This window comes from Fulvia fulva, chromosome 1 (assembly GCF_020509005.1).
Source record: "Fulvia fulva chromosome 1, complete sequence".
NCBI classification, from domain to species: Eukaryota; Fungi; Ascomycota; class Dothideomycetes; order Mycosphaerellales; family Mycosphaerellaceae; genus Fulvia; species Fulvia fulva.
This window is the reverse complement of record NC_063012.1, coordinates 109,181-121,081: the sequence shown is the minus strand read 5'-3', so window position 1 is coordinate 121,081 and position 11,901 is coordinate 109,181. Positions and strand designations below refer to the sequence as shown.

The following is an 11,901-nucleotide window of genomic DNA, read 5'->3' as shown; positions in this document are numbered from 1 at the left end:
GCAACACCAACGCGGAAGCCAGTCTCGTCCATATTCCACATGTCCTCAGGCAATATGCCATGCTCTTGACAGGTCTCCCACAGCTTGCTGTACCAGGATTCAAGGTCACCAATATCCCATGCCGCTGCTCTTGCTGCTTCCAATGGTTGTTGCTTCACCTTCTTCCATTCTGGATGTCGATTGAGCCATCGTTGTGGCCACTTCGAGCTCACAATTGGAGGTGATCTAGGTCCAGTATGGTATCGCTTGAGGATCGAATTTGCGCTGATCTGGACCATCCGGAGTCGCGCGGATACGCCTATCTTGTCACACCTCCTCAAGTAGGTTGCAAGAACAGCTTCTTGATCGTCTGTCAACACCGTGTGCGTACGCGGCCGTGTGCTGCGTGAGTTGTGACCGAGAAGTCGTCTTCTGAAGCGTTGGTAATCGACACCCCAGTTGGCGGCTACCTGCTTGACAGGACCTGGATTTGACGCGTCGCAGTACCACTGCACGGCCTCACTGATGAGCTCCTCTTCTTCACGATAGATGGAAGCAACCATATTGATGAGATAACGCGTGTTGAATGGAAGATACGCGTGTTGGAAAGCGTGGTTTTATTGAGGTGTCCAATATCACTGGGTTGTCCAACACCCGCTTCGCGGGTGCATGGGGACCGACACGGCTAACTTTGAAATGAACCTCTTGTGTACCGTGATGGCACGTGTGAAAGTCGCTCAGCGCCGATGAGCGTGGTGAGAACACCTTGATGAACCTCAGGCCAGGATTGCGCGGGATGTTCGCGGGCCTTGGCATGGTCTTGGCGGCAAGGGAGTTGGGTGTGAGGTGTGTTAGTGTTTGCATCGTGGCGTGGAGATTTGCCCGGTCAAGGCTGAAGGTGAGTGCTAGGGAGGACTCAAAGGGTCTTGGCTGCATGTGGTTGAGCGTCTGAGGGAGGGAAGGGAGTACGACCCTGGGACGACAAGGCCATCAAGATCCGTCAAGGATTTCTTAGGATGTTTCTTGGGTTCTTTATATAGGGCTTGACAAATGCTTGGACTTGGACTGGACACAGACAGGTACCGTCCATCGACACACCCGCGACGATGGCCATCACAGAGAAGAAAGGGTTTGCAGAGTCCACTCGACCGGACGGCTCTCCAAACGGCCAGGACATTGCCCGCACAGATAGCGCTAACTTACGCGTGGTCGCCAAGCGCGAACTCGACGATACAGCAATCTTCTACAACCAGCACAAAGACAGCGTCGCCCCCTTGGACGCAGCAGGACTACGGAAGCTCACGCGCAAGAATTTCTGGTTCCTCCTCAGTCAGACATGGTGGATTGCCTTCCTCATCCACCTGGACAAGTCGACCCTATCCCAGGCCAGTACGATGGGTATCTTCGACGATGTCAATATGACGAAGAACCAGTACAATGATCTCTTTGTGGTGTTCTATGCTGGATACCTTATCGCGCTGTGGCCTGGGGCGGCGTTGAGTCAGAGGATTGGGCATAAGTATTTTATTACGGGGGACTACGAGAATCGGCGCCATCGCTAAACACGACACATTCGAAAGCCCTTACCAAGGCCATTCCAACGATCTACAAAGCAGGCTACTGCCCCTAGAATTGAGGGAGTTCTACCTCATTCAATTTGGACAGCTTGAAGTTCTCTTCACCCTGTTTCTTCAGCTCCAAACGCCGCGGAGGTGCCTAGCTACATTAGGCAACTCCTAGGCAATGGTAGCCCAGGCTACGGCACCACCGACGCCTACGGCTCCACAGGCGAAGCCCCCCCAAGACAACTGGCAGCAACTTATAGAGGACGCAAAAAGCATAGAAACTAACGATCAGCTCCTATACCGGTCTCTCTAGGTAATAATTACTTAGCTACGTACGGCGCTAGTACTATCGTATTACCGAGAGTAATACGAAATAAGGACGACGTCTTAGGCGATTAACAAGGCCACCCGGAATCAACACCCCTATAGCTAGGCCTCCGCCTAACGTACGATATAGTTACGATCTATATTATAGTAAAGGAAGACTAGGCTAAAGTTACGAAGCTATTAAATAAGAAGCTCGCCTAGCGAATTAATTAACTAGGGGTAGTCGTAGTGAACTAATAGTCTAACGGTACTTTATAGATCTATACTAGCTCTGCTACTACTAGGAGGCACCTAGAGGTATAGCTATAGTAGGTATCTAAGGTTACGGTATTAGTAAAGGTCTTAACGAAGCAATTTACGATCCTAGTCTATAATATACCTAAAGAGTTCGACCTAACTAACTAAGGTCACCTACGTACTCTCTAAGAGGACAACCCGGTCACTCTTAACTCTCTAATCTAGAAGGCGACTTAGCTCTATAGAAAATAGCTAGAAGGTAAGAAGGCCTCGGCGCTAATTATATAGCTATAAGACGCGAAAGCGGCGGATCTAGTAATAGAACAAGGCCTAATCTAGTAATATAGCCTTAAGATAGTAGAAAAGTACTCCTTATCCTTTCGTATCCTCTAATACTTTAAATAGATAGATAGATTTGTCATTCCCCTGTTCTAGGACCCTATCCGGCCTATGCAGGTATATATCTATTGTTATGTACAAAGGGAAACCCGAATAGGTGAAAACCCTTCCCGCCCCCGACTACTCCTTGTCTAGATTAGCTTTCCCTCTGAACGTACGTAGTCCATGTCACTACCCCGTTAGCCCCCGCTCCTAGCCGGTCTCGTCGCGCTGCGTCGTGTCCTCTCTTCCTGCACTGCTCCTACTAGGCGGTACTGTTCTAGCCAGCCCTTCTCTAGTATCCAGTTCGTAATGCGCCGTAGGTCTTCAGCGTTGTTAAGAAGTGCCCCAATCGTCCGGTTCCTCGCCTTTGCCATCCACTCCCCCCTTCCTAGCGACCACCTCGGACAGACGAGGAGTGCGTGCCGTACGTTCTGGGAGCGATAGCCGCAGGGGCAGCTAGTATTCGTGTATCCTGGGACCTTCCTCCATGATAGGTACCCCTGGAGGCCGATGTGTTCGCTTCGCAGTTGGGTTGCTATGCTACTCTGTGCCCTCGTAAGGCGGTAGTGGATGAGCTTCGGGGGGTGCTTGACCGCGGATTTTGTAGCTGACCATTCCTTAGGTTGTCCCGCTGGCTGAGGGCGTCCACTATGCCCTACAACCTGGTTGTTCCACCTCTCTTTCCATAGTTGCTCTACAAACGATTTCTCACCTTCCCATTGTGTTGCTAGCTGTTCGTCCCTTGCCCGGTAGTTCGGCTCGTTTCCGGGTCGAATGCCCTTATGCGCTGGTACTGATTCGCGGGCCCTTGCGACTGCACTGGCGATGACCTTCTGTACTGGGTACTGTGCCGACTTGCCTAAGTAGGAGGTCCGTAGTCCCTGGATGTATAGGTCGATCGGCGGTATAGCGGTCTCGTGCTCAAGCATCCTCGTTGGTGTCGACTTATATGCCCCGGTGACCTTCCTTAGGCATTGGTTTTGGATCTTCGCTAGCGGCGCGACGAGTCCCTTCGATGGGCAGGCCCTCTCGCCTAAGGACCACACTTGGCTGCCATAGGTAAGGACTGGCCGTACAATAGCCGTATATAGAAGTCGTGACTGCCGGAAGTCCGCCCCCCATGTGGACGCAGTGAGCCTCTGGCATGATGCCATATTCTGTTCAGCTTTCCGTAATATTGCCTGTACGTGCTTCCTCCACCGTAGCGCCGGGTCCACCCATAGTCCGAGGATCCTGAGCTGATTTGCCGGGTTAGTCGTGTGCCCCTGTATCTGGATAGAAGCTTGCATATTGTGGAACCGTGGCCGGCGCGTAAAGTGTATCAGATTGTACTTTTCTGGGGCAAACCGAGCCCCGTGCCTCCTAGCCCAGTCCTCGCAGATCTTGTGCTTCTCTTCTAGTAGCCTACAGTTCTCCTCAGTCGAGGAAGACCACGCTAGGATGTTTGTGTCGTCTACGAAGCCGCTCGCAGCGGTGTTCTGGGATTCTAGGGCTGGGAGCAGCGTCGCCATAAAGAAGAGGAACAGAATAGGTGCTAGCGTTGAGCCTTGCGGGATTCCAGTGTGGACTGCTTGAAATGGGCTTCTGTACTGGCCGACCAGGATCGACGTACTGCGGTTTTGGAGGTAGGACCGTACGAAGTTGACAAGCCACTCAGGGAGTCCTTTCGACCTTAGGATGTAGAGAAGCCGCGGGTGTGACACGTAGTCGAAGGCTCCCGATATGTCTAGGCTAAGTAAGGAAGCCACCTTGTCCCTATTCTTATACCAGATGGCCTTTACCTGAGAGGTGATAAGTTCCATCGCGGATAGCGTCGATCGCTGTGGGCGCGCACCCATCTGGGTGTCCGGGAGTAGGGAGTGTTCCTCTGCCGCCTCGGAGAGTCTCGTTGCAACCAGCTTCTCAAGCGCCTTCCCAAGAGTGTTAAGGAGCGCAATTGGGCGGTACGACTTCACCTGCGTATAGTCTTCCTTCTGCGGCTTGCGTAGGACCACTGTCGTCGATTGTTTAAAAGCTATCGGGTGGTATCCGGTCTGTAGGCAGGCGTTGAAGATCGCTGCAACTGCTGGGGCTAGTTGATCTCTACACTTCTTTAGTAGCTCGTTTGGGATCCCATCCGGCCCCGGGGCTTTCTTCGCCGGCAACTTCCTCAGCACAGCGGTAACTTCTCCCTCGGACACCTCCTGTTGGACCGCGATGCTAGGGGCTAGGGGAGTAGAGCTGTTTATGTCGCTTAGATCAGCCTCGACTGGGGGTGGGAAGAACTTGCTAGCCAGTAGACGCGCCTTGGCCTCGGGGTCGCTAACCGGGCCACTAGGCGATTGTAGCGCTGGGATAGAGAAGGAGGGGCCCTGTGTAGGGTCCTGTCGGGCCCATTTCGCTAGCTTCCACATCCTCTCTGGCTTGCCGGCGATTTCTTCCACTGTGGCCCTCCAGCCGACTGCTTTCTCCCTCCGTATTATGGCTTTCTTCTGTTGGCATGCCTCCCTGTATACGTTCCAGGCCTCCTCGCTATGGCTGCTCGTCCACACCCGGCGGGCTCTCCTTGCTTCTCTTACTACCGCAGTGCACTCCGGCGTCCAGTATGGTTTGGACCATGTCGTTGGTTGGGCAAGCGGAACGTGAAGTGAGGTCGCTTTTCTTATTTCGTCTGTCAACCCCTGGACTGCTTCGTCTATCTCGTCTTTACTGTTGTATTGCTGCTGCGCGATCTGGACTAGCCTCTTGGAGTCATCGAGGTACGCCTGGATGTTGGCCCAGTGGGCCTTTCCCCAGTTTGGCTTAGGGGTTCTCGCTGGTGTGCGTTGTATCTGTGTCGCAATAGAGGTCCTGACTGGCATGTGGTCTGACGACGCCTCGAGTTCATGTTCGATCCCACAGTAGGTTACCGTGTGGTAGTGGCTATCTGAGATCCAGGAGAGGTCGATCGTGCCTTGGAGTCCCCCTCTCTTCCAGGTGCCCAGGTCCTTCGGGGTATTGAGGGCAATTGCGTTGCTCGCCATCAAGTCGAGTACTTCGTCGGCTATAGGGTGCGGCTGCATAAGGCTTTCCCAGGAAGGGTGGTGTATGTTGAAGTCTCCTACTACGATGTGGCACCCTTGTCTCTTGAGCGCACTGTCTAGGTGTCTGCAGACCCCTAGGTCGCGGCTAGACCTCGAGGCTGGCGGTTGCATGTATAGGTTGTGTATCCAGGTGCTACCCACGTGGAGGGAGGTAATATCGCCCCCGCCTTCTTCGTCTGCGTAGTACACTACCTCCCAGTCGGATTCTAGTATGTCCTTGCTGACATAGAAGCACGTGCGGGGTCTGCCGTCGCCTCGTAGGCATGTCGTGTAGCCTGGTGACTTGCAGGTCGTTGGTCTCTTATGGTGCGGGTTAATCCATGGCTCCTGGATTGCAAGGACGTGGTGGACGCGCGGGTCCGCCTCGTGTAGGAAATGGTTCTGGACTATATCCTTGCTATGGTTGACGTTATACTGGATGATGTTAAGCGTGTCGAGGCTAGTCATCGGCATTGACAATCATTTCCTCTGTATCGTCCTGTGTCCTACTGCCCTGTGCGTCCTGGTCTACGCCTATCGGCTGTGTACTAAAGGGGAGCCGGGCCTGGTTAGATTCCCTCGCCGCAGCTAGCAGAGCACGTGGCCTCCCGTACGCCCTAGGCTGCGCATCCTTTACATCGTTCTCGGCCCTAGGGCGCTTGTGCCCGACCGCCGCTAGTTGGTTCCGGTGTGGGCTAGCCTCACGGTCGCCGTAGAATCTTGGGGCGACGGTTCTGTTTGTGATTGCCTTGTTTTTCGCTAGTTTCCGCTGTGGGCATTCCGCACTATACGATGGGTGGTGCCCCGGACAGTTCGCGCACCGTCTCGTAGTCGATGTACAGTCCCTAGACATATGGTCTCCTGCACAGTTCGAGCAGGCCTGCTTGTTTGTGCACGTGTAGGTTTGGTGTCCATACTGTTGGCATTTGAAGCATTGGAGGACACGAAAGGATGAGGAGTGCTTTTCTACTGTCTTGAGGCTGTATTGCCAGACCAGGCCTTGTTCTATCGCTAGATCCGCCGCTTTCGCGTCTTGTAGCCATACTATTAGCGCCGAGGCCTTCTTGCCTTCTGGCCATTTCCTATGGAGCCAAGTCGCCTTCTGGATTGGAGAGTTAAGAGTGACCGGGTTGTCCTCTTGGAGAGCGCGTAGGTGACCCTGGTTGGTTGGGTCAAACTCCTTAGGCATGTCGTGGACTAGGATCGTGAATTGTTTCGTTGAGACCTTCGCTGATGCCGCAACCTTAGATGCCCACTGTGGCTGTGCCTCTAGGTGCCTCCTAGCAGTAGCAGAGCTAGTATAGATCTGTAGAGTGCCGTTAGACTGTTGGTTCACTGCGACCACCCCTGGTTGGTTAATTCGTTGGGCGAGCTCCTTGTTCGATAGCTTCGCAACTTCGGCCTGGTCTTCCTTTGCTGCAATGCGGATCGTAACTGCATCGTGCGTTGGGCGGGGGCCTGGTATCGATGCCGCGACCGATGCCCAGCTATGGGGGTGTTGATTCCGGGTGGCCTTGCTAATCGCCTGGGACGTCGTCCTCATTTCTTGTTGCCCTCGGTAATACGACAGTACAAGCGCCGTGCGTAGCTGAGTGATCATTACCTGTAGAGACCGGTAAGGGAGCTGATCGTTAGTTTCCATGCTTTTTGCGTCCTCTATAAGTTGCTGCCAGTTGTCTTGGGGGGGCTTCGCCTGTAGGGCCGTAGGCGCCGTTAGTACCGTAGCCTGGGCTGCCATTGCCTAGGAGTTGCCTAATGTAGCTAGGCACCTCCGCGGCGTTTGGAGCTGAAGAAACAGGGTGAAGAGAGCTTCAAGCTGTCCAGATTGAATGGGGTAGAACTCCCTCAGTCCTAGGGGCAGTGGCCTGCTTTTTATATCGTTGGAATGGCCTTGATAAGAGCTTTCGAATGTGTCGTGTTTTGGCGCAGAGATCGATGATTCCGTCAATCTAATACTTTAAATACTAATAGTATAGATACTAAACCTAACGTACTTTACTACCGAGCGGGCTATACTACCGAGCGGGCCACTTTTACTAAGAACTATACCACTTCTATAGATATAGCTATATAACTACTATTATAGCGTATATTGTCTTCAAACGAGGCTAAACTGACCTTAGCTATCTAGGCTACGAAACGCGACGTAATAATTACGAATTGACTTACTATAAAGGTATATAACGCGTCTCGAACTATACTAGGGTATCGATTGAATAGACGACCTCCTCGGGGTAACTACGAGCCTAATTCGAAGAAGCTTATAGAGCTAGAAGCGAGGGTAATACTTAAGTATATACTCGATCTAGATCTTAGAGGTTTCCCGCTATTAAAGGCTAGTATACGAGTAATAGCCGATTTATTACTATAAGAGAAGGGTCTTAGGCCCGCTAGTCTCAATTAGATAGATAGGTTTATTAGGCAGTATCGTGAGCTAAAGGTTCGTATAACACGTAGATACGATCGTTAGCGAGCCCTAATAGAAGATCTAGACGTTATCGAGAAGTAGTTCTTACTTATACGTAATATAAAGGAGAAGTATAGTATCCTTAACTAGAACACCTATAACTTCGACGAGACAGGGTTTATAATAGGTGTTATTACGTCTTAGAGCGTCGTTACGGGTTTAGAAAGGCGTAGTAGAAAGAGGAAGGTCGTTTTATAGGGTAATAGAGAGGGAGTAGAGAGATAGCGTATTAGATAGCTCTTATACAAAGCGAGATTAGTAAGCTACGTAAGTCTAACGAGGCCCTTATATAGCGGAAAGCACGAAAGCGCAAGTATATTTAGTCTAGAGAGTCTCTAACCTTCGATAAGGCGTCGTAATTAATACCTCTAGAGGATACTAGGAGGCAGGAAGTGAGTAGAGAGTCGCTAGATAGTGTTCGGCTAGTACTAAGGCTACGACGCTATAAGCGATATAGCGAGTCGGGGCATAACGTACGTACCTATCAAGTAGACTCGCTAGATAGCGAAGAATCTAAAGAGGAATTGTCCTCCTAGTAACGATTCTATAGGATGTCGTCGTGTTAAGATACCGTCGTAATTAAAGTAGAAGTAGTACAGTTCTTAGTAAAAGTAGCCCGCTCGGTAGTATAGCCCGCTCGGTAGTAAAGCACGTTATACGTATATAAATAAGTAGGCCTACTCGAACTATATAGGAGACTATATATCTAGGGACTATATATTAGCTATAAGGCGGTACGTAAACTGTCCGGGGTACTACCTATCGTATAGCGCGGAATACCTATAGCGGAAACTAGCGAAGAACAAGGTAATTATAGATAGAACCGTCGCCCTAAGATTCTACGGCGACCGTAAGGCTAGCCTATACTAGAACTAGCTAGCGGCGGTCGAATATAAGCGCCCTAGGGCCGAGAATAATATAAAGGATACGTAATATAGGGCGTACGGGAGGCTACGTACTCTACTAGCTACGGCGAGGGAATCTAACTAGGCCCGGCTCCCCTTTAGTATATAGCCGATAGGCGTAGACTAGGACGTATAAGGTAGTAGGACATAGGACATTATAGAGGAAATAATTGTCGATGACGATAACTAGCCTCGATACGCTTAGTATCATCTAGTACAACGTTAACTATAGTAAGGATATAGTCTAGAACTATTTCCTATACGAGGCGGACCCGTACGTCTACTATGTTATAGTAATCTAGGAGCTATAGATTAACCCGTACTATAAGAGACTAACGACCTATAAGTTACTAGGCTATACGACATGCCTACGAGGCGACGGCAGACCCCGTACGTGCTTCTATATTAGTAAGGACATACTAGAATCCGACTAGGAGGTAGTGTACTACGTAGACGAAGAAGGCGGGGGCGATATTACCTCCCTCTACGTAGGTAGTACCTAGATACACAACCTATATATATAACCGCTAGCCTCGAGGTCTAGCCGCGACCTAGGGGTCTATAGACACCTAGATAGTACGCTTAAGAGACAAGGGTACTACATCGTAGTAGGAGACTTTAATATATACTACCCTTCCTAGGAAAGCCTTATATAGCCGTACCCTATAGCCGACGAAGTACTCGACTTGATAGCGAGTAACGTAATTGCCCTTAATACCCCGAAGTACCTAGGTACCTAGAAGAGAGGGGGACTCTAAGGCACGATCGACCTCTCCTAGATCTTAGATAGCTACTACTATATAGTAACCTACTATAGGATCGAACATAAACTCGAGGCGTCGTTAAACTATATACTAGTTAGGATCTCTATTACGATATAGATATAATATATACTAGCGAGAACCCCTAAGCTAAACTAGGGAAAGGCCTACTAGGCTAATATCTAGGTATACCTCGACGACTCCGAGAGGCTAGTCTAGATCGCGTAGTAGTAATACAATAGTAAAGACGAGATAGACGAGGTAGTCTAAGGGTTAATAGACGAAATAGGAAAAGCGACCTTACTTTACGTTCCGCTTACCTAACTAACGACATAGTCTAAACTATACTAGACGCCGAAGTATACTATGATAGTAAGAGAAGTAAGGAGAGCCCGCCGGGTATAGACGAGTAGCTATAGCGAGGAGGCCTAGAATGTATATAGGGAGGTATACTAATAGAAGAAAGCTATAATACGGAGGGAGAAAGTAGTTAGTTAGAGGGCTATAGTAGAAGAAATCGCCGGTAAGCTAGCGAGGATATAGAAGCTAGCAAAATGGGCCTGATAGGACCCTATATAGGGCCCCTCCTTCTCTATCCTAGCGCTATAATCGCCTAGTAGCCCGGTTAGCGACCCCGAGGCCAAGGCGCGTCTACTAGCTAGTAAGTTCTTCCCGCCCTTAGTCGAGGCTAATCTAAGTAACATAAACAGCTCTACTCCCCTAGACCCTAGTATCGCGGTCTAATAGGAGGTTTCCGAGGGAGAAGTTACCGCTATACTTAGAAAGTTACCGGCGAAGAAAGCCCCGGGACCGGATAGGATCCCGAACGAGCTACTAAAGAAGTATAGAGATTAACTAGCCCTAGTAGTCGTAGCGATATTTAACGCCTACCTATAGACCGGATACTACCTAATAGTATTGTTATAGTCTCCCTATAGAGTATATAGAAAGTAGGGACAGAAGAGCCTTAGAGTACTTAGAAGTCGTTAAGAAGTAATAGTCTAGCTTAGTATATAAGCGCCAAGAATTATATACTCCGTAACATTTACTACGGGACCTAGCCCTCTAAATTCACCCCTCTACTAAACCTTAACAGATTTACTTCGGCTCGTAACTATGTGACTTACGGTACTCCCGCGAGCACCCGCGACTACGCTAGACCCTAGAAGAAGCACGTAGAAGACTCGGAACGTAGGGCAGGTTAGAATAAGGTTTTAAGCAAAGCTACTAAGCGCGGCTTCGTACGGGTTAGCCCTATTGATACGGGGACACGCACTCGCGAGGGTCGCGTATAAATATCTAGCCTTCCCTAGGCCTCTCTTACTTTCTTCGTCTTTCGTTTTATGTAGTAATCATACTATACCCTTTTATATCTACACTTCGTACCTATATTCTCGCTTTCATCCTTATATCTTATAGGCCAGGCTCTCGCCCTAACAAGTATTTAAATAATCGACGATAGTAGTCCTACGTAAGCCGTAAAAGGAAGACTATATATAGGTAAAGTCGTACCGCCTAATTACGCTCCTTAATACTCTTAGGAAGGCGCTTAAGAAGCTAGTTATAACGAGACTCTCCGAGGTAGTAGAGGATGTTAGGAACCGCTGTACGTTATCCTAACCGGGCTTGGATCTTTGCAATGATGTCTCTGACTCGTTGAGAAGGTAGTGGTCCCAAACAGTATATGGTGTATACTTAAAATGAGTTGAGCACGAGGCTCCTATCTACTTGCAAAGGAGCGTCGTCTATATAGTACTATGTCTTGGCGCGGTCACCTTGCTCACGAGTGACCTAAGTGACCCTGAGTCACCTCGTTCACGAGTGACCCTGAGTCACCTCGTTCACGAGTGACCCAAGTGACTCCAATACACTGGCTGCCTAGTGATCTCCCCTCGTTCTTCGCTTGTCTGACAAATGAGCTTCTCCCACCTTTCAGACCGTAACACCATCCCCCTCCCCAGGATCGGTGTCCCAACGATCACGTGTCATGATGATATAAGCGAATGTCCCATCATTTTCATTCCTCAGCTTGTCCAAAATGTCTTCCTCCTCGTCACAGAAACGCGAACTTCGTGCCTCCCGCATCGAGCGACAGAATCACCTGGCCGAGTCCCCCTGCGAGAACTGTTGTTCGAAGTTGCGTCTGTGTTTCGTCATGCCTGGCTCCGACTCGCGGTGTTCCGAGTGTGTCCGTAGAGGTCGCGCCTGTGTCCGTACGTCGTGGGCCGCCATAGATCG

The 11,901-nt window shown here is 50.1% G+C and overlaps 1 protein-coding gene across 1 annotated transcript; it reads left to right on the top strand.

Moving 5' to 3' along the window:
- Positions 1-1,085: 1,085 nt before the first annotated feature.
- On the top strand, positions 1,086-1,541 carry CLAFUR5_00014 (uncharacterized protein; the record flags this gene model as incomplete). The annotated part of the gene is made up of 1 exon (XM_047899162.1): positions 1,086-1,541. One exon carries the CDS (start codon positions 1,086-1,088, stop codon positions 1,539-1,541), a length of 456 nt encoding a protein of 151 aa, XP_047757163.1.
- Between the last annotated feature and the right edge of the window lie 10,360 nt (positions 1,542-11,901).